Below are 21,535 nucleotides of genomic sequence, written 5' to 3' on the forward strand. Positions count from 1 at the left end.
GTAGATGTAGGCATTCTAGATTTGTCAAAAGCTTTTGACAAAGTATCACACTCCAGATTGTTATACAAATTGAACTATTGTGGGATTCAAGGAAGTATGTTAAACTGGTTGAGAGCATTTTTATCTGACTGAACACAACAAGTAATAGTGAATGGATCATTGTCCTCCCACTGTAATGTAACATCAGGAGTACTCCAAGTCTCTGTCCTGGGCCCGGCTCTGTTTTTAGTCTATACCAATGACATTGTTGCTGATATTCAAAGTCAGATTAGATTGTTTGCTGATGACGCTTATCTACAGAACTATTCACTCTCATGAAAATCATGTAATCCTACAACAAGACTTGAACACCTTAACCAAGTGGGCAGATAGATGGAAGATGATGTTTAATGTATCGAAATGTAGTATAATGCAACTAAGTACAGCTCTTCACAAAAGTGCCTTTGTCTACACAATGAACGACAACCCACTAAGTCTTGTTACAGAACACAGATACCTTGAAATACTGATAAATGACAAACTATCATGGCATCCCCACATCAATCAATTGTGTCACAAAGCCAACCATTTGCTATGGTTTCTACAACGTAATCTACTAGGCTGTTCAAGAACACTTAAGGATAATAGCTTTACCTACAATAGAATACTGTTCAGCTATTTGGGACCCACACCATCAGAATGCCATCCACCAACTCAACACAGAGTTGCAAGATTTGTATTAAATAAACCTTGGTGTAGAAATGACCGAGACAGTGTATCACAGATGCTAATGGATTTGAACTGGCCTTCCCTTCAAGATCGAAGAAAACATTCTTGCCTCCTTTTACTTTATAAAGTAGTAACAAATCATTTCAAAGTTCCACTAAATTATTTACCCTGCCAAGCATACTCCAATACTTGAGCTCAATACCCTTTTAAGTATTGCCACTATCAAGTATCTACCGATGTATAATCATTATTCCTTTTTTTCTAAGAACTATCCCTGATTGGAACAATCTCCCTATTAGTGACATTGATGACTTAACTCTAGAATAATTTAAAGAATCCCTATCCAATTTACTATTATAATTGTTTTGTACATTAGCGTGTTACTGTTACAGGGCTTTGCTAATTATTACTAATAATAATAAAAAAAAAACCGTTACATGCTCTTCGTTTGTGCCAAAGATTGAGGCAATCGAGTTACACGTTTACATTTTATAGCGATTTTTGCAAAGTTTGTGAAAATAATTCAAAGCCCCCGTAGCCCCTGTACAGTATAAGAAGAAAAAAACGAAGAGATTAAAACAAAACTTTGAACAGCCATATCTTACAAATGGCTGTTGCGAATTTAATCAAATTTGCTGTGTGGCCTACCCTACCTGGCAGACAGTTACGTATAATATAAAAATGGTGTGCTTTGGAGAAGGGACCATGGAGCTATGCACACGTTAAAAAGCTGTTTTCTTTCTTCCGGTCAATATACTCATGGTGTGCTGCATCAGCTTTCTTGGCCGCACAACTCACTACCGTGTGTCTTGATATATATACGATAAATTTCTCTGTAGCTACAGTAGAAAGTCGATTTTTAAACTAAAGCATCAACTATTTGAACCAAATGGCTGTTCAGTTAGAGTATGTTGTCAGTTAGAGTATGTTGTCAGCTGGTGTATGTTCTATCTAATCCAAAACCGCCAAGCTGTAAAAAAAGAGTGTGGCCCTCAAAAAGGCTATGGTGAAAAAAGATGTGAAATCCAAGGTGGCGGCCAAGAAATAGCTGTGATGGTAGGTTAATGGTAAAAATTTTTAATAATAACAATTCATGTGAATTTGTGTTTTGGCACAAAATTCACCTGAAATGTCGTTATAAAATTTTTACCATTAACCTACCATCACAGCCATTTCTTGACCGCCACCACCTTGGATTTCACATCTTTTTTCACCATAACCTTTTTGAAGGCCGCACTCTTGTTTTACAGCTTGGCTGTTTTGGATTAGATTTCACTTCTTTTTGTATTTTTATACCCCAACTATGGCCGGCTTTGTGGCTTTATTAACCTATCTTTTATTCTTTACTACAGGAAGAAGAAAAGATGAAGCAGATGTTAAATACTTTAAATATTTCTAATTTCATCATTAAATGTACAAATTATGCATATATTTATTACAGAACTCTCTACATGGTTATTTCTTTGTAACCGAACACTCTACAAGGTAACTTCTACTAGCTGATCTCTCTACAGGGTGATTTGTTTGTAGCTGAACTCTCTACAGGTGATTGTTTGCATGCATCTGAACTATCTACATGACTGTTTCTTTGTAGTTGAACTCTCTACAAGGTAACTTCTTCTAGCCGATCTCTCTACAGGGTGATTTGTTTGTAGCTGAACTCTGTACATGGTGGTTTCTTTGTAGCTGAACTCTCTACAAGGTATCTTCTTGTAGCTGAACTATCTCTTTCCATAGTTGAACTCCCTACTAGGTTATTTCTTCTAGCTGACCTCTCTACAGGGTGAATTGTTTGTAGCTGAACTCTCTACAGGATGATTTGTTTGTAGCTGATCTCTATACAGGTTGCTTGTTTCTAGCTGATCTCTTGAATTCTCTTCAAGGTGACTGCTCTATTAGGATGACTGCTCTATTAGAGTATCTCAATCTCACACTTGCTACACCAAATTGGATTTCGTGTTATAACTCCGTGGCTTTAAGCCTGATTCTTCTACACCATTGAAGAGCCTTTCTAAGATGATTACTCCATCTGTACAGCGATTTTCAAAGCATTAACCCAAGTAGTTTTTCTGAAAGACGTGGCAAGTATTTGTTTTTTATTAGCTAATCTCGATTGCATAATTGTTACACACTGTTGGTTTTTTCATTTTATCTTCCTGGTTTTTAGCTCGATTTCTTTCAAACCACAAAAGGTTTGAGGTTCAATAGTTAACCTATTCACATACCAATTTTCAGATTCTTCCCATAAGCAGTTTACCCTGTAGGCGTGACAACATATTGCTGTTATTTTTCATGAATAATTGCTAATAACTCTTTGCTTGTTTATCATATTCCAGCCAAAGTTAGTACTGCAATGCGCCTTTATACCCCCCTTCTGTGTGCCAAATTTCAAGGCAATCGGATATGACTTTCACGTTTTATAGTAAGTGTGCGAAAAGAGGAAGAAAATAAGAAAAAAAATGAAGAAACTAACCCAATTTTTGAAGTCACATATCTTGGGAACGCTTGAAGCGATTTCACTCAAATTTGGTATATGAAGTACTGAAGTTGGCGGGCGTGCCCACAGCAAAAATCGTCTTGTTTCATCAAGGCAGCACAGAGCTGCAGAGGTGCGAAAATTGCGTTTTTGTTCTTCCTGTCAATATACTTACGGGTGTTGCGCGCCAGCTTCTTGGGCTGCACCACACACTAGCATGTGTCTTGATTTGAAAGCTCTGCATGTAAATGAGTGGCTATTTGGTTAAACATGCATGCTCTTCAGTTGTATGAACACCTTAGTTCAGACATTGGCTCTTCACTGTAGTAGTGGCTGGGATTTTAAGAAGAGCACAACATAATTGTTTCTTTGGAAGTGCTATACATGCAAATACAGTGGAACCTTAGTTATCCGGACTCCACTTATCCGGATTCTCGATTAACCAAATAGAAATGACTGCTCTAGTAGAGTAGTGACTGTTCTATTAGAGTAGTTGATAATACTGATTCAGAAATTTTTAAAATATTCTTTATGGTTATTTATACACAGTTTCAGAGACATGGACTTTTCAGACTTATGCCCAAGGGGTTTGGATATAACTGAAGTTTCACTGTATAAGGAGTTTTGACTTAGATTAGACCACAGCAACTCAACTTTCATTTGATTTTACCAAATTAATATTGCTAAAGCACTATGAAGGTATTATGAGGCTTGTTTCTGGTCAGTATTCTTTTGTGAGAAAGTGCAAACATTCACAATCCCTAATATATGGTACTACCGTACTGTATGATATTATTTGACCCTATATTAATTCACCTCATTGTTTAAAACTGTGTTGCTGCTAAGCTATGAAAAAATGGTGCGATCTTAAAAAGCCTAGGTGAAAAAGTGTGAAATCAAAGGTGGTGGCCAAGAAATGGCTGCAATGATGTTAATGCTAAAAAATTTTAATAATGGCTGTGTGCATTGTTAAAATTTATTAGCACTAACATTGCAGCCATTTCTTGGCTGCCACCTTTGATTTCATACTTTTTCACCCAAGCTTTTTAAGGCTGCACCATTTTTTCACAGCTTGGCTGTTTTTGTGTGGATATATATAAGAAACTCCTGGGGTTTGCAGTTACGAACCCTTGCTATTTAGATGGCAAGAGAATTTACATGCATGCACTTCTGATATGTACATGTAGTTTGCCATGGCTTTGAAGAACACTGAGCAGTTTATCTTGAGTTTGATCAAGGGCACTGCTAAATATGAAGATATTGTTACTGAAGGATCATTGGAAGAATTATGGCCCCAGATTGATGTTAATAATGAGTTTAAAATAATGTGTGCATTTCCAAAATTTATGGAAATTTCCAATGTAAATGAAGAAGGGAAAAAGGGAATGAAGAATATGCTGGAATTGTTTCAGTACTGCAAGCAAATTACCTTGATTCTACAAGTGTGCGAGCAGTACCACCTCAAGAAGTGTATTAATGATCCCAAGTTGCATGAACTGGAACAAATAGCCAGCAGCATAAACAGTGCAGAAGGTAGAGCTAATCTTACTGGTAAAGCTGCTAATGATCACATGGAACGGATTCGTGAAGTGCTTCACCTTAGCGATGATCCTAAAGGGAAGAGGTGTCTGAAAATATTTCCAGCAGTTTCCAAGTGTGCTGACTTTTACCAATTTATCAAGAGGAAAGGATTTACTGGTGACACAGATAGCAGATCTGCCTTTATATCTCAGTATCGACTAATAACTTCTCAGTTGCAACATGAAGATTATGCTGAAAAAGTGCTAAACCATCTTTTCCCAGCTTTTCAGTACATTGTACCATTTTTGGATACTGAACAAGATTTAACAGCTTTGACGGAGAAGATAGTCAAGTTGTTTAATGATGGTATTGGGTTTGGCAATAACCCCAAAAAAGATTTTTGTCAGCTTGAAACGGTGAATTCTAACATCATGATAATCCAGTTGTGGTTCTCAAGAACAGAGGTAAGGACATATTATTTTTATATTTGTATAATATTGCATGATATTTTAATTAGGGTGACACCTTGGAAAACGTTTCTAAGGAGCTAGAAGCTATTATGAATACTGGCCACTTTGAGCTAGTCATTACACCTAAACAAGTTACACAAATAGAAATTGAGGAATTTGCAGATTCTGAAAATGGTTCTAAAGTTTCTTTGTATTATAAGCCGGCTAGAGAACTTTATGATATACAGCGCAGAGCAAAAACAATCTCTATGAGTGAGAGCTTTGAAGGTGCTATGCCAGAGTCTCCACAAAGTGTGCAAAAACAAGTATCATGCTCCCAAGAAGTTTGGAATAGAGAACAAATTGATGACTTTGTTAGAAAGTTAGGGTTTTTAGAAACCCAGAAAGTTGATGAACCTGTTAAAATGTTTCAACAATTGAATCAGGTACATGGCAATATTATTGCTATAATGTATAAGTCGAGCTGGATCCTGAAAAATCAGCTAAAAATTGAAAGTGGATTTTTTTCTCAAGAGAGTAAACATTTCAGCCAACCAGATGATTAATGGCGATAGCAAAGGTGTCAACAACAGACATATACAGTTTGGCTTCATTACAAGTTCGGGAAAGGGCTGTAATAGACACTGTATTTAAATTTTGAATATTATGTCAGACATTTGAACGAAAAGACTTTGAAATATTTTTAGTGGGTTGAGCAGTATTACCAGTGTGCCAAATTTCAAAATTGTGTGCTATTGCATCCATGAGTTATTAAATGTTTTTGAGAATCCAGCTCAACGTGTACATACTATATATGTTTACATGGATTTAACCCTTAAAGACATATGTGACCCAGTCTGGGAAACCGGTCTCATCACCCATCTGAAAGTATCGAGAAACACCGGCTTTAAATATTCAGAGTGTTGTAGCTTTCCAATGGTGGTAGCTATGCGTACCAAATTTTCACACGTTTTACAACAACTTATTACCTTCCAGATCATCCACTGAAAAGTAATTAACAGCTAAGTTTCCCGCCATTTTAGATAGTTTTTAGCCGAGGTTGGCTGTATCAGGTGAGCTCCAAAAGTGGTGGGAAGCGGGGAGCCTGGAAGGCGGGAAAGATGCTGTTTAAAAATTGAAGAGGAACGTTTTGGGATGAATTAGGCCAAGTTATGGGCCATTCAGGTCTCAAAACTGGCTAAAATAAAAGGAAATTCACAGCAGATGTATTTATTCAACACCACAAAGCTGTACAACCACATACAGCCATTTCCAGACTGACCAGAGCTCTATTAAGGCCCCACACCGCACGTACGGATAGCCACTGGGCTTGGGAAAAGCAGCCAGAAAACCAATCCACTCAAGTCTAGCTGATTTTGATAGTGAAATTAGATAGTTTATTCATGTAGCTTTGTGTTCTGGGTGAAAAATCGAATCTGCTGACTTGGGCGATAAGACCGGTTTCCCAGACTGGGTCACATATAAGCCTATACATTATAGGCTTTGTGTAATTGATTTGTTAAAATAAACTGTTTACTTTTTGTGCATTTCTAAAAGTGTAGCATAGTAACTCGTTTGTTTCTTTACAATATTTCAGACTGCTCAAAACCTATATCACATAATGTTAAAGCTGAGAGATTTGGGACATCCAGATTACCTGAAGATAACAAAAACCATTCATTGCAATGGTAAACTTGAAGATGCAATGATCCAAGTATGTATATTGAACTTATGGATGTAATATATTATTGATATGCTTTAGGTTGCTGATGCTGAAGAACTGCTAAAGGAATGGAAAGCCAAAGTCAGGAAGTTATACAAGGATTATGACAAATTGATGTTCTTTAGTGTAACCAAAGTTCTTTCACTTTGTAATACACTAAAGATTAATTTTTCTACTGAAAAAGTGATGCAAGAGATTGGATTTCTGTTTAGAAACAGTGATAAAGCAATGGGACATTTGAAAGTAGCTATCAAGGTGACTACTGACTTCTCTTTTAACATTAAGATACTCTATAATTTGTTAATCCACATTTTTATTATAGAGCTCTCGAGATGCTGTAGTGAACAGCACTAGTCCCCAGTCCAGTGAAGCACCATTGATTTCTGTAGGGGAGTACCTGGAGCATCTATGCTCCAACAAATCTGTAGCCGAACACTTCTTGTACAGCAGATCTCAACCTAAGAAAGAAAAAGAGTTATTGTCTGTAAGCTAACAGATAATTACTAACATTGAGTTTGCTAGTTGACAGTTACAAGTAGCATAGCTGTATGTATATCACTTTCTCGTCTCAATCCTACTGCTAAAAAGCCATATGACATAGTGTGGTACTCTTGTTTTCATTTTTGCATGTTCTAACATTTCTCTTTGTCATACGTACCTATGTTGAAATCTGAATTCATATTAGACTGTTATATTACATTACATTCTTTACATTTTCGTAGTTAAAAGAGGTTATCCATTTTGCTCCCAACTATGACAATGGACAATTATTGCGTCTGCTGATTGAAATATACAACGGAGTTCCTGAATCATATGAGGTGTTTCAATGCAGTAAAGAATCTTCTGAAGAAGACCTGAAACTATTTTTGCACAGAGTGTCTAGGTTCAGGTAATTGTATAAAAATGGATAATAGAATTTTTTATCACATATGCAAATTTATGCAGTATAGCTCCAAGTTATCAGAATACTGCATACTGGGTGTGCTTTATTGCATATCACCCACATCAAAGTATACATCATAATAGTATAAGCATTTTGTTTTCCTCCAAAAATATCAATGATAATCAAGCCTCTAGTTTCCTTCATAATGACTTGGTAGTATCAGTTTGATATGGGTGCATTCAGAGTCACCCTAAATATTTTCAACAATTTTTCACTGATTTTTATCTTTTTATTCAACCAAACTATTTGCTGTCTAATTAACAAACTGATTGATTCCTTCATAACAGTATGAGCTTGTTTTCTTCATTGCTATATCCTTAGTCATGCCTTTTGCCTACTGCGATGTGTGTATCATGGACTTACCTTTGTGTCTCCACTAGCATGAAGGTGTTTACGTATTTATGGGTAGCATGTCAATGGCTTTGTCTTTCGTTATTGAACCAGGCTTGTCCTTTTTACTAAAATTTGTGAATGGTTGGCAGGAGCTGGCCACATGAGACAATGTACACTTCCTACATTTGAGTAGATTTAATGCAGAAAGCATGCATTTCAAAATACTGTTTCTTTTTGTAATGTTGACAATGAAGCGAAACAACCACATCGCCTCTTTAGTGATTGATGGTGTGCATGGGGCACACATGTAACATGGGCATGACGGCATACATATCAGGCAAAACCTGAATGTGTTACAACTAATAATTATGTAACACTTATCAAGCTGATGGCGATCAATCACCCAAGCCAATACAAGTGCAGCCACTGGATATATTATATATGCATACCTAAAATTTTTGGTTATGGGTCAGCAACTAGTACGTTCTGGTTACATTCGGTTACGATGAACTGAAAAATCCTAGAGATATCACGAAGATTTTCAGTTATGCGATTGTAACGTTTTATTCAATGCTATTAAATCCTTTATGGAATAATTATGGAGTTCACTAAAGGCCTAGATAGGTAAGCTTGCTTGTAGAGTGGTTATTTCATGTAGAGTGGTAGCTTTGTGATGGGGGCATGTCCGTATTCGAAAATGTGCAGAAATGATCAGTGAATAAGCAAACTAGCACTACAGTAGTTCTCACCTTAGCCCAACATTTTTGATGGCAAGGATAGCAAAATGCTCTCTGTCTGAGTAGTTTTCATGGCAAAATGCAAGTCATGCATCCTAATCATGTAAGTATTAATTGATCCCCACAATTGATTTCGGCCTTAACGTCTATACAAGTGATTCCCAGATGTAGCCCAGGTAGCTCCTTTGACCTGAGGTGTGAAAGTATTACATGTAATAGTTATACCACTGTTGCAAGGGAGTTTGCTGATATTATACACCCGAACCCCAAGGACCGCAGGCCTGAGAGGGTAAGGGTATATATATATCAGCAAAATCCTGATGCATAAGTGATATATATCACCCAGGGCGCACTCATCTGATAGGTGAGAGAATTACAGAACACTCACCCCTTTTGTTTTGTACAATAGCATCTGATGATCGATTTTTGATTTCAATAGCATGGGAAAATAGCTCTCAGAATGTTATTCCTACGTCATTATGTTTCAACACATGCCAGAGACTTTCAATTGTGGGATTGGTTATTGGGGAGTAAAGGATCTATATATGGCTTTTTAATACTACATTAAACCTTTGCTATTGTGGCAGTAAGTAAGTTAATACATTAAGTTAAGTACTTAGGACTATAAGCTTCTCACCTAGTTGTCATATTCTTCCTGTTTCATGGTCTGCTCAATGGCTGACACGTCCCCGCTCAGTGGGTAGAAATACACATCCACGCATCACCCAAAGAGATCATTAGTCTTAGAATATAGTTTATTTACTACATTGAACCTTGCCTAATGTGTAAACTAAAACCCACAATAAAATGCTTCGTGTTGTTCAATAAAACAAGTCAAAGCATTTCATATTTTTGAACTGGTTGGGCATCAAAGCCATGAACAAATCGTGTTCCCATGGTATTGCCCAGGTAATATCTAGCAATATGCATGTTAAACCCTGAGTGGTGCCTTTAAGCCATAAGCAAACCACATTCCCATGGTATTGCCCGGGTAATATCTAGAAATATGCATTGAGTGGTGTCTTTGAACACCCATGCTGTAGTGGTATTTAGATGTGCAATGATGTGTCTGGTGCCATGCTTTCCTTTGATGAATACTGTATGCATGGGTTCACCGTCATGAATTATGAGTAAGCAAACAAGTATACGGAAAATCCAGGAATTCAATTTTGAACATAGGGATCATGGAAATAAAAGGGAGGAGGACGCCTATACTTCTGTAGCTATTATCCCTATTTCAGTAATGGCTATACTTTTTTCATCACTGAAGTAGGAACCAGCGTGTGTAGATGACCTCTTCTTTTTGTTACTATCATTGCCACTCGATCTATTGTTTTACCTTGTACTTGTTGTCTTTCCCTGACACTATACATACCAGAAAAAGACATCTTAGAAATACTTTACATGTTGAAATATATATATCATTTGATTAATTTTAATCTATTAGGGATCACACATTTACCATCTTAGAAGTCAACAAGCTACCTTACAAGCTTCAAGAGGTAATTAACCATTGACACTAAGTATATAGCTATATAAAGTGTATTGACCATAGAGGAGTAGAAACTGCTGTTCATTAATGATCACATAATTTTTATTGTAAACCGTATGTATTTTTGCAAAACAAGTTGATAGTATTCAAGATGTGTTTAATTGTGTGTATCATTTGTGCTATTAACTAGCTACTGTATATTGTTAGTATGTTTAAAACAGTAAGTGATGAGACTGTCTGGACCACAGTGGTAAGGTATACACCTCGTAAAGTGATAGGCAAGGAGTTTAACATTGTGCCTAAAGACAATAGTTTCTAAGCACTTTAGGCATACAGCAACCTTTTCAAAAGTGCTCTGACTGTTTTGTTAGAGAGTTGACCATTTTTTTAAGGTCTTTAATGCTATAAGTATTCTACTACTGTCTACCAATCTGATAAGTAATTGGGTGATTCTTTAAGTTAATTGTCTGGTAAATAATCCTCTTTGGTATTGATGTAATGAACTATGTACCTATACTATCATGTTGCTGTTTGTATATGTAGCTAATTTTGCATCATCATCCACAAGAAGTGAAGGAATTGGAGTCTGGTATTCACTTGCATTACATTGAGACAGCTGACTCAATCTTACATGAAATGCCATGGGTTGTGGTGAAAGAATATGAGGTACGTATAAAATTATGAGTACACACACTCACACACACACTCACACTCGCACACACATACACACACATGCACGCATGCATACTTGGACTTGCATTTAATGGGTGATGCTTATCCTGAAGAATCTCACAGCCAATCATCGTTGACCATGTCAAGGGCGGGTAGTTACACATTTGTGTCCAGATATGTCTTGTACTCTCTTAAAAACTGTGTTGGTAAGTCTCACAATGAAAGGGGTTAGATTGATACTGTGTTCCAGCCAACAAATTATCGATTGAATCCTTCAGTAACTAATTGCTTCCATAAACATCTGTCTTGAACTTTATGGTACCATGAGTCACTGATGGAAAAGCTCTTATAATCCTGTTTAACTTTATCACACTATCTTAGCTTCACACTGTAAGCAGCTCATGTCTGAGACAATTATCCAAATTGAATTTTTTATCCTTGTTGGTATACAATCATCAAACATATGTGCAACATGGCCCAACCATCTGAGCCTGGCCAAGCTTTACACATTGCCAGCAAATTCTCTCATATACCAAAACGTTCTTCCAATGATGATGCACTCTGCCCACTGCACACAAACTCATACGCATGCATGCACACATGCACAATTTGTTATCAAACACAATAAAATTAAATATGAACAGATGTCACTGAGATGTCAGTTTAATATGATTTTGTCATCTTGTACTGCTGCTCAGTTAGCTGTCCAGGTATTGGCTATATACAGGTTAATATTGTTTTGAAAACTTAGTACCTGTCTCCTAGAATTACACATGTGTATTACTGAGCACACTAAATAAAAACTTGTTCAGTATTTTGTGATGCATAACATAATAATAATTATGGAACGGTAGTCAGTAGTTTATAGAGTGCATACCATGAAGCAACTGTATAATTATTTGCAGAAAACTGGTCCAAATCTTTCATGGTATAAAGCAAAAGAGATTTGTGAGGAAGTTGTTAACAAGGGAAATACTAACTTCACTCTTGAATTGGTTTATGGATATGCTGGTAATTACTGTGTGTATTCTGTTCACTTGATTACATATAGTTATATCTGGCAAATATGTTATATAAGTAGTGGATGCAACCATCAGAAATTAGAAAAGTGTGACCATAAAAAAATTTTCAGAATGGCTGCAGTGATACTATTTAATTTTAGCAAACCTTTACTAATAAAAATTACAAATTAATTGACATTGATACCATTGCTGTAATTTCTTGGCTGCTATCTTTGATATCTCATCATTTTTCAAACTAGCCTAATTTTTACTCTTTTTTTACAGATTGGTTGTTTTCGATATCATTAAAGAGGCAGTACACCAAGCTACACAAGTGCTATAGCCACACAAGTGTAACAAGCATTTGACATCAAATTAAACAATAACTCATAGACTGTGGTTGGGTAGTGAACAATCATTCTCACTCCCTTACAGCCTGCTACAATGACTTGGAATCGTTTTATTGTGTAGTTGCATGTATATAGACAGGTTGTTAAAGTCAAGGAGTAGGCATAAATGCTCGAAGGTAATGAAACAACACCAAGCACTTGGAAATATAGCAATGCTAGCCTGTTGTAGACCATCCATTAACTGAACAGACTTGCTTACTAAGAATTTTTGTCAGTGATACAATCACGACAACATTACAAGTTTGTACTAGCTGCTAGAGCCTGGCTGAAGGGTTGTTTGTGATTTACGGTGAAACTTTATAGAGGACAGCCTTGGACAGTTGTCCTGATGTTTTCTATGTAAATCTCTTTCACTTTCAGTGGCACAAGTGCAGGGGCGTAGCTAGCCAGACGGTGGTGGGGGGGCAGGCATCCCCCACAAAACACTCGACATTGTTCATAATTGCACAAAAGGCTAATGACCCAATGATAGGCTAGCCAACATACGGTGTTGTATTATTACAGCTTATGTAACTAGCTACATAACTACTTCATTACTGATTGCTACCATGCAGTTATCACTTATCAATGGAAATATTTTCGTCGAGCATCATCGCACGTGCCACAACTGTACTCCAACAAATTTGTCCACAATCCAGTAGAACTATATTGTGAATATTTTAGTACAAATACAATGTGTCACAGTTACTTACGTCAGCCACAGTCTGTGCTGCAGTCCTAGCACACTGGCATAGTATGACGAGCTCACTCACTTCAGCCGGCGAAATTCAAATGCCATGTATTGGCACGAAATCCCAACTCCTGTTAGCAGAATTTGTAAGCTTGTGACGGATCATCTGACTGACTGACAAAGTGAAAAAAATTAAACTGGCATGTCACTACACTGTACCATAGATATTATAGTACCACTATGACTGTACGAAGATCCAGTGTGATTAACTCGGGAAAATAAAGTTGATCCATTTAACACTTTATCACCTCGTAGGTTTGTAGCATCATTGCATATCACTTGTCACTTCTGAGTTGCGACTCTTGCGAAGTCACTTTGAGCGGGTCATCCCTGATCTGTCTTTAGATTCAAAAAATGCACTATCACGTGAGTAGTGTAGGCTAAATATAGAATTGTGTCTATTATTTTCGTTCGGTGAAAGCATAGTCTGCATGGGGGAACCCTGGGGATTCGGGCATACCTTATTTTTAGTGCATCGTTTTATTAATTGCTTGTAACGCGCAAGAAATCATCGTATTATTATCACCATTCAGAAACGAGTTGAATGTTGTGTGCACTCGCGTAGTAGATCTAGCGCACAAACAGTAATTTGGGATGCGTGTCAGTTACTGGAAAGCTTGTGACGGAAGTTTTTAAAAAAACATCACTTAGTGACGGGGGGGCAAATGCCTCCCCTTGCCCCCCCTTGGCTACGCCACTGCACAAGTGGCCTTAAGAACTCAACATTAAGGCTGGAGACACCATATAACCGACTCAACCATTTTCTGTCCATATACCAATTGCCCGCCAACCACACCACCACCACCCATGGTGACATGCTTGTGTTTACACATGCATAAATATAAGATGCTTAATATCATCATTATATCAATAGTTAGTTTGCTTTGGGATAAACACCGTGGTTGGCTGCATTCACGGTAAAAATTTCAAACTTGTAGCTTTTGACTGAAATGTTTAAAATTACATATCTTACAATTCTATTGATGTGTGTAGATCAATGTTTTTCCCAAATTAGGTCGCATATTTAAAATTAGCACTTGTATGGGTTGGCAAATTGCTATTTAACATTTGCAAACGTATAAGCTTTAAAATATGTAGTAGCAACTTGCTTGTCATGTTATCTTCTTGAATCAACTGAACACTCACAAGGTGATTTTCAATTAATGTATCTATAGGGTGACTTGTTTGCAGCACCATGCATCTTGATCTTGCAGTGAACACAAATTAAAATGATTATACCTTTATGGATACAAGGTTTATTGTTTTTAATAGGAGATGGAAAGACACATTATATTAAGAAGCAGCTTCATTCTCCATATTTGATCATTGCAGTAAATGAGTCATTTACATTTTTAAGTGTTATTTCCAAACTAAGAAAACTTCCAGTGGACAAAAGATGTGCTGTTTTCTTTAACTTTACTATCATTCCGCTCCCAGTAAGTTTGCATGCTCAATATGTTAATATGTTTTGCTGTAAGCTACGTGTATATACCTTTAAATCAAATGGGTTTGTGTGCCTTACACACCCAAGTTAATGCTTCATAAAATAGTTTTGTGCTAGTTTTTTGGCAGTAAAGTATCAGCAAACATGCCATTGGTGGTGTATGAGCTAGCTATTGATGTAAAATAATGCCTTAGTATTTTGTTTTTTTTTACTAGAGCAATGCAACACCAGAAGAGCAGGCTAAGTACGATAATCTCATGAACACGCTTGCCTGGTTTTTCTTTAAGTTGCTTGTATTTGGATATGTTGAAGATTCAGAGACTGGAGTAGCATTCCGAATACCTGGTGGTCATTCTTGGAAAATATTTGTGGAGGTACATATGCTTTAGTGTGGGAGAACCCAATTACTGTTTAGTACCACCGTTGTGACTTGTTCATGTACATGAATGAAGATGTGTTGAGATGTTTGTGAAACACTTGTGTAATTGTTTCTTTGTAAACAACCCAACTGTGGGCCTTCAAACATTTTGTAATAATTCTACTCATAGCCCCACACGTAAACTAAGTATTGTTTACCATATAATTTCTTGGTTTAACACGCTGTTCTGTTCTTGATATAATTATCTGCAACTTCATACCATACACCTAGTATGTGACTTCATATTGTTATATTGCACATTTGTGTGTATTTCTGCCATTATCTGTATTAACCATATATACAGATTTTACCATGTTAACCATCATCAGTGCATTTGTATATGCGTATGTAATTTCTTGAATATCGTGTTAGGTACCGTCACATCCAAAAGAAAAGGTGCAAGACTCTTTAGATTGGTTTTGTAACAAGATTCCTGTTTTCAAAATGATTGGAAAACCTGTGCTAGTAAATCAAACAAGGTGGAGTAACATTTATCATAGTTAGTTTGTTTGCTTGAAATAAGCTACTTGAATTCTGTGGAACACAAGTAAACACGTCATGGTGGATGTGGCAATCACAACAGTGATCACAGTACACAGTGCTCAACAGTGCTAAAAATTTGCATTACAATAATACAAGAGTAACTACGAAATGTTTGAGCTGACTCTTTTTTGTGTGTGGTTGCATTTAGACCTTGCTTACTTCCAGCTGACTGGAAAATACTTTTGTGTTTCGTGGCAGTTTTTGTAAGAAATGCAAAAAGAAGGAAGAATAGAAAGAAGGAATTATGTGACCTTTGAGTGTGTACGTATCTTCGGGATTTTAGTTAATAGTTGGACTACCAAATTTCACTATAAAAATTGTCTTGATTGCTGAAAAGAACATTGAGTTATGTAGTAAAAAACAACTGCTTTACTTTGATTTCTGTTAATAAATACTCAGACCTGTCACATTGAATGGCTTGTTTGTGTACATGATGCATACATGATGCATACATGATCATTGTTTTATTGTAACTTTTGGCATTATTCTCAAGTGATTATTTCATATTTAAATTATGCTGCACTCTTATTTCAGGCTATATGACATTGATCCAAGTGTCCAACTTGTTTGCAAATATTTACAAGCTTATGAACGCCGCAGTGATAATAGGAAAGGTATAAACAAACTGTGCAATGATCGTGAAAAAGGTTAGTCACTTAATCAAATCAAATAAATTTTATTTAACATCATGCAATTCAGTATATGAAGTAAAATTTAGTGCTGATCCTAACTTAACACCACAAGAGTGTCATCGACTCCTTCAAAAGTATATGCAACCACATGTAACTACCAGTAAAGTGTTGCAGCATTTATTTATAAAGTAAGTAATCACTAACTGTTGTACTCTTATGTTAGTACTGTAACACTTCTACAGGTATATGGAAAGAAGATGTAAATTTTTGGAGTGCTGCCCTGGTTTTTATTTAAATTCAGGTACTTTGCTTCACTAAGGTGGTATTGTGCAATGTCTAACTGGGTTACATGTAGGATACGGAGAACCATTTGATCAAACTAAAGTTGAGCAAGCTGTGCTTGATGCAATGGTCCATGAAAAAACATTAGTAGTGGTAAAACTTAATAAGAAACAATGTTATTATTACAATACCTCAAAACTTGGGGAGGTATTAATGGAAACAATGCTACAAGAATCGTCTGAATTTTGTAAAATTGAGATGCAGCAAAACTGGGCATCCCAAGCACATCAACAGGTGTGTATTTGTTACTCAGTATTTTCTTTATTATCTTATTTTCCAATAGCTAATTTATGAAGTTGTTGGAGGAGCTGGTAGTATTCAACTAATTACACTGAAACCAGAGAATCTTAGCAAAGCAGAGGCAAAAAGGTTTCAAGCATTAGGAATTCACATTCCTACTGTCCAGTAAGTGATTTATTTGTACAGTGCAGCTCACAGCATATAGAAAATTTGGATAAGAAATTTAATATATTTTTGTCATTAAAGTGGCCTAATATTTGATACTTGTTTATAATTATAGAGAACTGATGAAAAGGGAGACATTTGATTCTTATCTTTCATCTGCTCTTGGTATTAAACAAAGCGAAGGTGATGATAAAATCAAAAGACTGAACAACATTGATGAGTCACGTTATGTACTGACCCTGGACTATACTGTGAAGGTATGATGCATGTTTGTAGTGTCCCACTGAAAGATAAGAATAAATTAAAGTTCCACAGGGTTTTTATTATTAACAGTTGTGATGTTGTTTTACATGTTTTTGCAATTGAGTTTTACCTTTGCCATGAGTTTGTATCATGTGCAATATAGTTTGTTACTTTCAACTCAACTACGTACCATCCAATTTATCACCTTTTGTCACATTTGCAATGGAATTAGTCACTTTTGAAAGGACTTTCATCATATGTATCTAGTTGTTTATACCTGTCCAAAAAACAATTCAGTGGCAGTTTTTAAAAAGGGAATTTCTGAAAATTTGCTGGAAACTAGTAGCTATAGATACGGACCTGCCTATTATGCTCAACATTTTACCTATTATGCTATGCTGCACTGCTCAAAATTTTACTTATTATGCTCAAATAATGCTCAAGCTTTATGTCTCATTTCCCATGTTTTACTAATAAATTTATGCAGTTATGAGCACATTAAGTGGCTGAAGCATTCTTCAAAATGCATGTGACAGAAAAGATAGATATACTCTAATAGAACAGTCAGTTGCCAGATTGTTCTATTAGAGTTATTAAATGTTCTATTAGAGTATATCGATTTTTTTCTGTGATATGTATTTTGACCATCAAGGATTTGTGGTGTGGCTTCCTATTATGCTAGCATTATGCTCAATGCTTTCAGGCACCTATTATGCTCATAATTATGCCAGCATAATTGGTGGGTTCCTAAGGTAAGGATGCACTAATAAGGACTTCTTTCCAGATTTTATGTGCTCTGAGATTGGATTTAAGACTATACTTTTAGTTAAAATTATAGTCTCTAGCTATAAACTGTGAACTATGTATAGGACAAAAGTTGCATAAGCTGTGGCTTGATTATTCTATTGAAGTAGTTACCTGACTGTTCTATTAGAGTATCTTGATGGTTTTAATGAAATAGGACTCAGAGATGACGGTATAACTGTTGCTGATAGTTCAATAGTCATAAATAGATGGTAGTCTAATGCATGCTGCTGAAATACTGTATAGTTGGTGATATATTGAGTTTTGCTACGATAAATTGCAATAAAATGTTGTGGTATTTAGGTGTTTACCAGAGTAAATGGTGTAGTGATACAATGCTGGACACTGCATTACTAAGTGTGCACTTGGACAAACCTGTAGTTTTTTATTTTTGCTCAATTAACTTATGAATGGGGTCTTCTATATTTCCCTACTACTGTTTAATTGGATGTAAAGTGCTCAGGACACAAGGTGGTGTATCATGTTACTATGGGAAATGAGGGCTGGCATGCAGCAGCCAAGTACATATTGGAAAATATAGTTTTTACTTACATGTACTTGTCCTTTGGTTGTATTCAGACTTCAGTAAATTATCAAGATACAATTATTATATATACCAACATATGCATTAACCAATATACTCTAATAGAACAGTCATGAAACAAAAACATTGATTAAAAGTCAATGTGTGTTTGAACTAAGAACCTTCACCAAGGGTTGTAACCCTTGAGTAACTATGATACAACAGGAAAGTTGGACAGAAGGATAAGTTGATAAATCCTCATTTCAACAGCTTTGACAAATAAATGTTACAAAAATCAAAGATTTAAACACCTACATTTAATTGGTGTTTGACAAATTAAAAGTTTATAGATTCAGATTAATTTATCAAATACTAAATTGAAAATTTTCTACTTTAAATTCATGTAAAAGTTTTTTTACAATGACAGTTGTAGAATGTTCTGAATTTAAAGTGCAAAAAATGGTTGTATGTATTACTGATGAAAAATAACTGAAGACTGACTGCTGTGATAGAGTACATGTAAAACCAAGTTTCAAAGCCATGGAGGCTTGGGGCATGCAAATTTAAACACTTTTCTGAAACGGCTGAGCTATAAAAAGTGGATAGCCTTCAAAAACTGCTGATGTAAAAGTATAAGATGAGATGTCAAAGATGGTGGCCACAATATAGTTTCAGTGACATTAATATTATTATATTGTTACAGCATTATCTCAACTGTTTTGGCTTGGATATGACATATTGATCAAAATTTGATTTCTTTCTGATATACTTTTATAGATGTTGGTCATTCATGAGCGTCGTGAATGTGGTATACCAGTAATAATTGAAGGAGAGACTGGTGTCGGGAAGACAGCACTGATTAACATGTTGTCAAAATTGTGGAATCATGCATTGAATGATGAATGGAAGACAGTAAAGGGAAGAATCATACATGAGCTATATACAAAATCTACTGGTATGGTTCAGTTTTACAAGCTCTGTACAGTTATTTGACACCCTTATGTGTGTAGCTACACTATATTATGTAATATATAACAAAATAATGAGAATTTGTTATGCATGCACATAAATTGATTTTGGGATGTAAAGATTCAATCCACTATGACTAACAGCTAATCATACACTATGATAGTAGTGTATAGTAGGGACCACAAAGGAGTAGGCGTGGCCCATGAAATAAAATCACCCAAAAAACAGCCTCAATTTCCCATGACGACGATGAGGCAGTATTGGTTAGGTAAAACTAAGCCCAAACAAACTTTCAGATCGACCCAAAAGGTTTTTAACAAGATGCTATGGAATTTTAAAAATAATTTATTTAACGGAATTTTCTACTGACTGAGTAAGTAACTGACTGATACCTTCAGACAAGTGTAACTTGATAATGGCTAAGGCTACGGGCTTGATTTTTTCACTGTTCGACATCGCTTCAGCTCGACAGGTGCCTTTTGGCATACCGCAGTACGTACAATGCATTCTTCATGGACTTACCAGTGTCCTCCTTTGTGTCCCATTCATCTTTACTGACAGCAGAAAGTGTCGATTTGGTGATAGCACGTGATGGCTTCCCTTCTGCATAACGGAAATTGTCCGTATTTGCCATAGTGGCTTTTTTAATAGCAGAGGTGCTTTCAAACAGTTCTTGATTCATACTGCTGTGTACGGGTTGAACATAGCCGACAACGAAGTGTGATGGATACTTCACTTTCCAGACTATAAGTGATATAACTGGGACACGCGGTATCCTTTCTTTCGGTATGCATGGATTGCAGAGGTGCTTTTCGAACAGTTCTTGATTCGAAATGCTGCGTAACAGGTTGAGCATAGCTGACAACAAAGCATAATGGATACTTCACTTTTCAGACGATAATTGGGGCGCGCAGCGACTTTTCAGATGCGGTATGCGTTTGTTCACCAGTCATAATAATTATTTACAAAAAAAGGTTAACGAACAAGTACACAGAAAAATTTGGAATTTCAACTAGAGTAGGGACCTAGCACATCGATAAAAGTACTGAAACAAGCTGGAGTAGTGCACGATATTAAATCACAGTAAAACAGTACGAAGTGTTATATCTCTACTGTGCATTTCCATTATGGTATCTTGAGCACAGTAGGGATATAACTTTTGTTATTGTTTTACTGTGATTTAATATCGTGCACTACTCCAGCTTGTTTCAGTACTTTTTATCGATGTGCTATAGTCCCTACTCTAGTTGAAAATTCCAGATTTTTCTGTGTACTTGTTATTGTAAAAATAGCTGAGCAGGTTGTATGGAGGCTACAGATTTAATGTATAACTCCCAGCATTTATCATGGAAAACATGCACGTCCATAAGCAGAAGTTTATATTTGTGTTCTGGATTCATACAGAATGCTAGTACTGTATAAGGTTGATAGAGTTTTGGGCTTTCTTGCCCTTCAGTCACCCAAAAAACAGCTTCAACTTTCCTTCAAAACAACTTGGTGGTATTGGTTAAGCATAACCAAGCCCAAAAATTCCTTCAGAGTGACCTCTTAAAAAAATATCTATTTAACTGAATTTTCTACTATCTGACTTACTGATTCCTTCAGCCAAGCATAAGTTGACAATGCATAAGGCTACAGGCTTGATGTTTTCACTGTTTGACATCGCTTCATCCTGAAATGTGCTTTTTTTCCAACTGCAGTACATACAGTAAATGCATCACGGACTTACCTTTGTCCTCTTTTGTGTCCCAGTTCTGTTCGCTGACAATGCAAGGTGTCAATTCATGATAGCATGGTATAGCTTCTCTGTGACTGTTGTGGTGGCTATTAAGCCCATGTTTTCCATAGTGATTGCAGAGACACTTCTTGTACCGTTCTTCATTTGTATCACTGTGCAACAGGTGGAACATAGCTGAAAATGAAGAATAATGGCCATGCACTGCACTTTTCAGTAATTGATTGTAGGGGGCACGTTCAGATCCATAATTAATTTTATTGCATGCTTGATGCAATTCTT

The 21,535-nt window shown here is 36.2% G+C and overlaps 1 protein-coding gene across 1 annotated transcript in view; it reads left to right on the plus strand.

Moving 5' to 3' along the window:
- LOC136238014 (uncharacterized) overlaps positions 1 to 21,535 on the plus strand; it is a 72,002-nt gene that overhangs the window by 14,547 nt on the left and 35,920 nt on the right. Inside the window, exons 5-23 of the mRNA XM_066028322.1 lie at positions 4,372 to 5,169; positions 5,223 to 5,600; positions 6,752 to 6,868; positions 6,917 to 7,132; positions 7,200 to 7,361; positions 7,600 to 7,766; positions 10,338 to 10,392; positions 10,926 to 11,048; positions 11,960 to 12,065; positions 14,468 to 14,631; positions 14,855 to 15,013; positions 15,430 to 15,536; positions 16,135 to 16,247; positions 16,300 to 16,420; positions 16,475 to 16,533; positions 16,588 to 16,808; positions 16,858 to 16,979; positions 17,095 to 17,236; positions 19,327 to 19,504. Of these exons, the coding sequence (XP_065884394.1) occupies positions 4,372 to 5,169; positions 5,223 to 5,600; positions 6,752 to 6,868; positions 6,917 to 7,132; positions 7,200 to 7,361; positions 7,600 to 7,766; positions 10,338 to 10,392; positions 10,926 to 11,048; positions 11,960 to 12,065; positions 14,468 to 14,631; positions 14,855 to 15,013; positions 15,430 to 15,536; positions 16,135 to 16,247; positions 16,300 to 16,420; positions 16,475 to 16,533; positions 16,588 to 16,808; positions 16,858 to 16,979; positions 17,095 to 17,236; positions 19,327 to 19,504 (3,508 nt within the window). The remainder of the gene's footprint in view (positions 1 to 4,371; positions 5,170 to 5,222; positions 5,601 to 6,751; positions 6,869 to 6,916; positions 7,133 to 7,199; positions 7,362 to 7,599; positions 7,767 to 10,337; positions 10,393 to 10,925; positions 11,049 to 11,959; positions 12,066 to 14,467; positions 14,632 to 14,854; positions 15,014 to 15,429; positions 15,537 to 16,134; positions 16,248 to 16,299; positions 16,421 to 16,474; positions 16,534 to 16,587; positions 16,809 to 16,857; positions 16,980 to 17,094; positions 17,237 to 19,326; positions 19,505 to 21,535) is intronic.

The sequence above is a fragment of the Dysidea avara genome, chromosome 11, assembly GCF_963678975.1.
Source record: "Dysidea avara chromosome 11, odDysAvar1.4, whole genome shotgun sequence".
In the NCBI taxonomy this organism is placed as follows: domain Eukaryota; kingdom Metazoa; phylum Porifera; class Demospongiae; order Dictyoceratida; family Dysideidae; genus Dysidea; species Dysidea avara.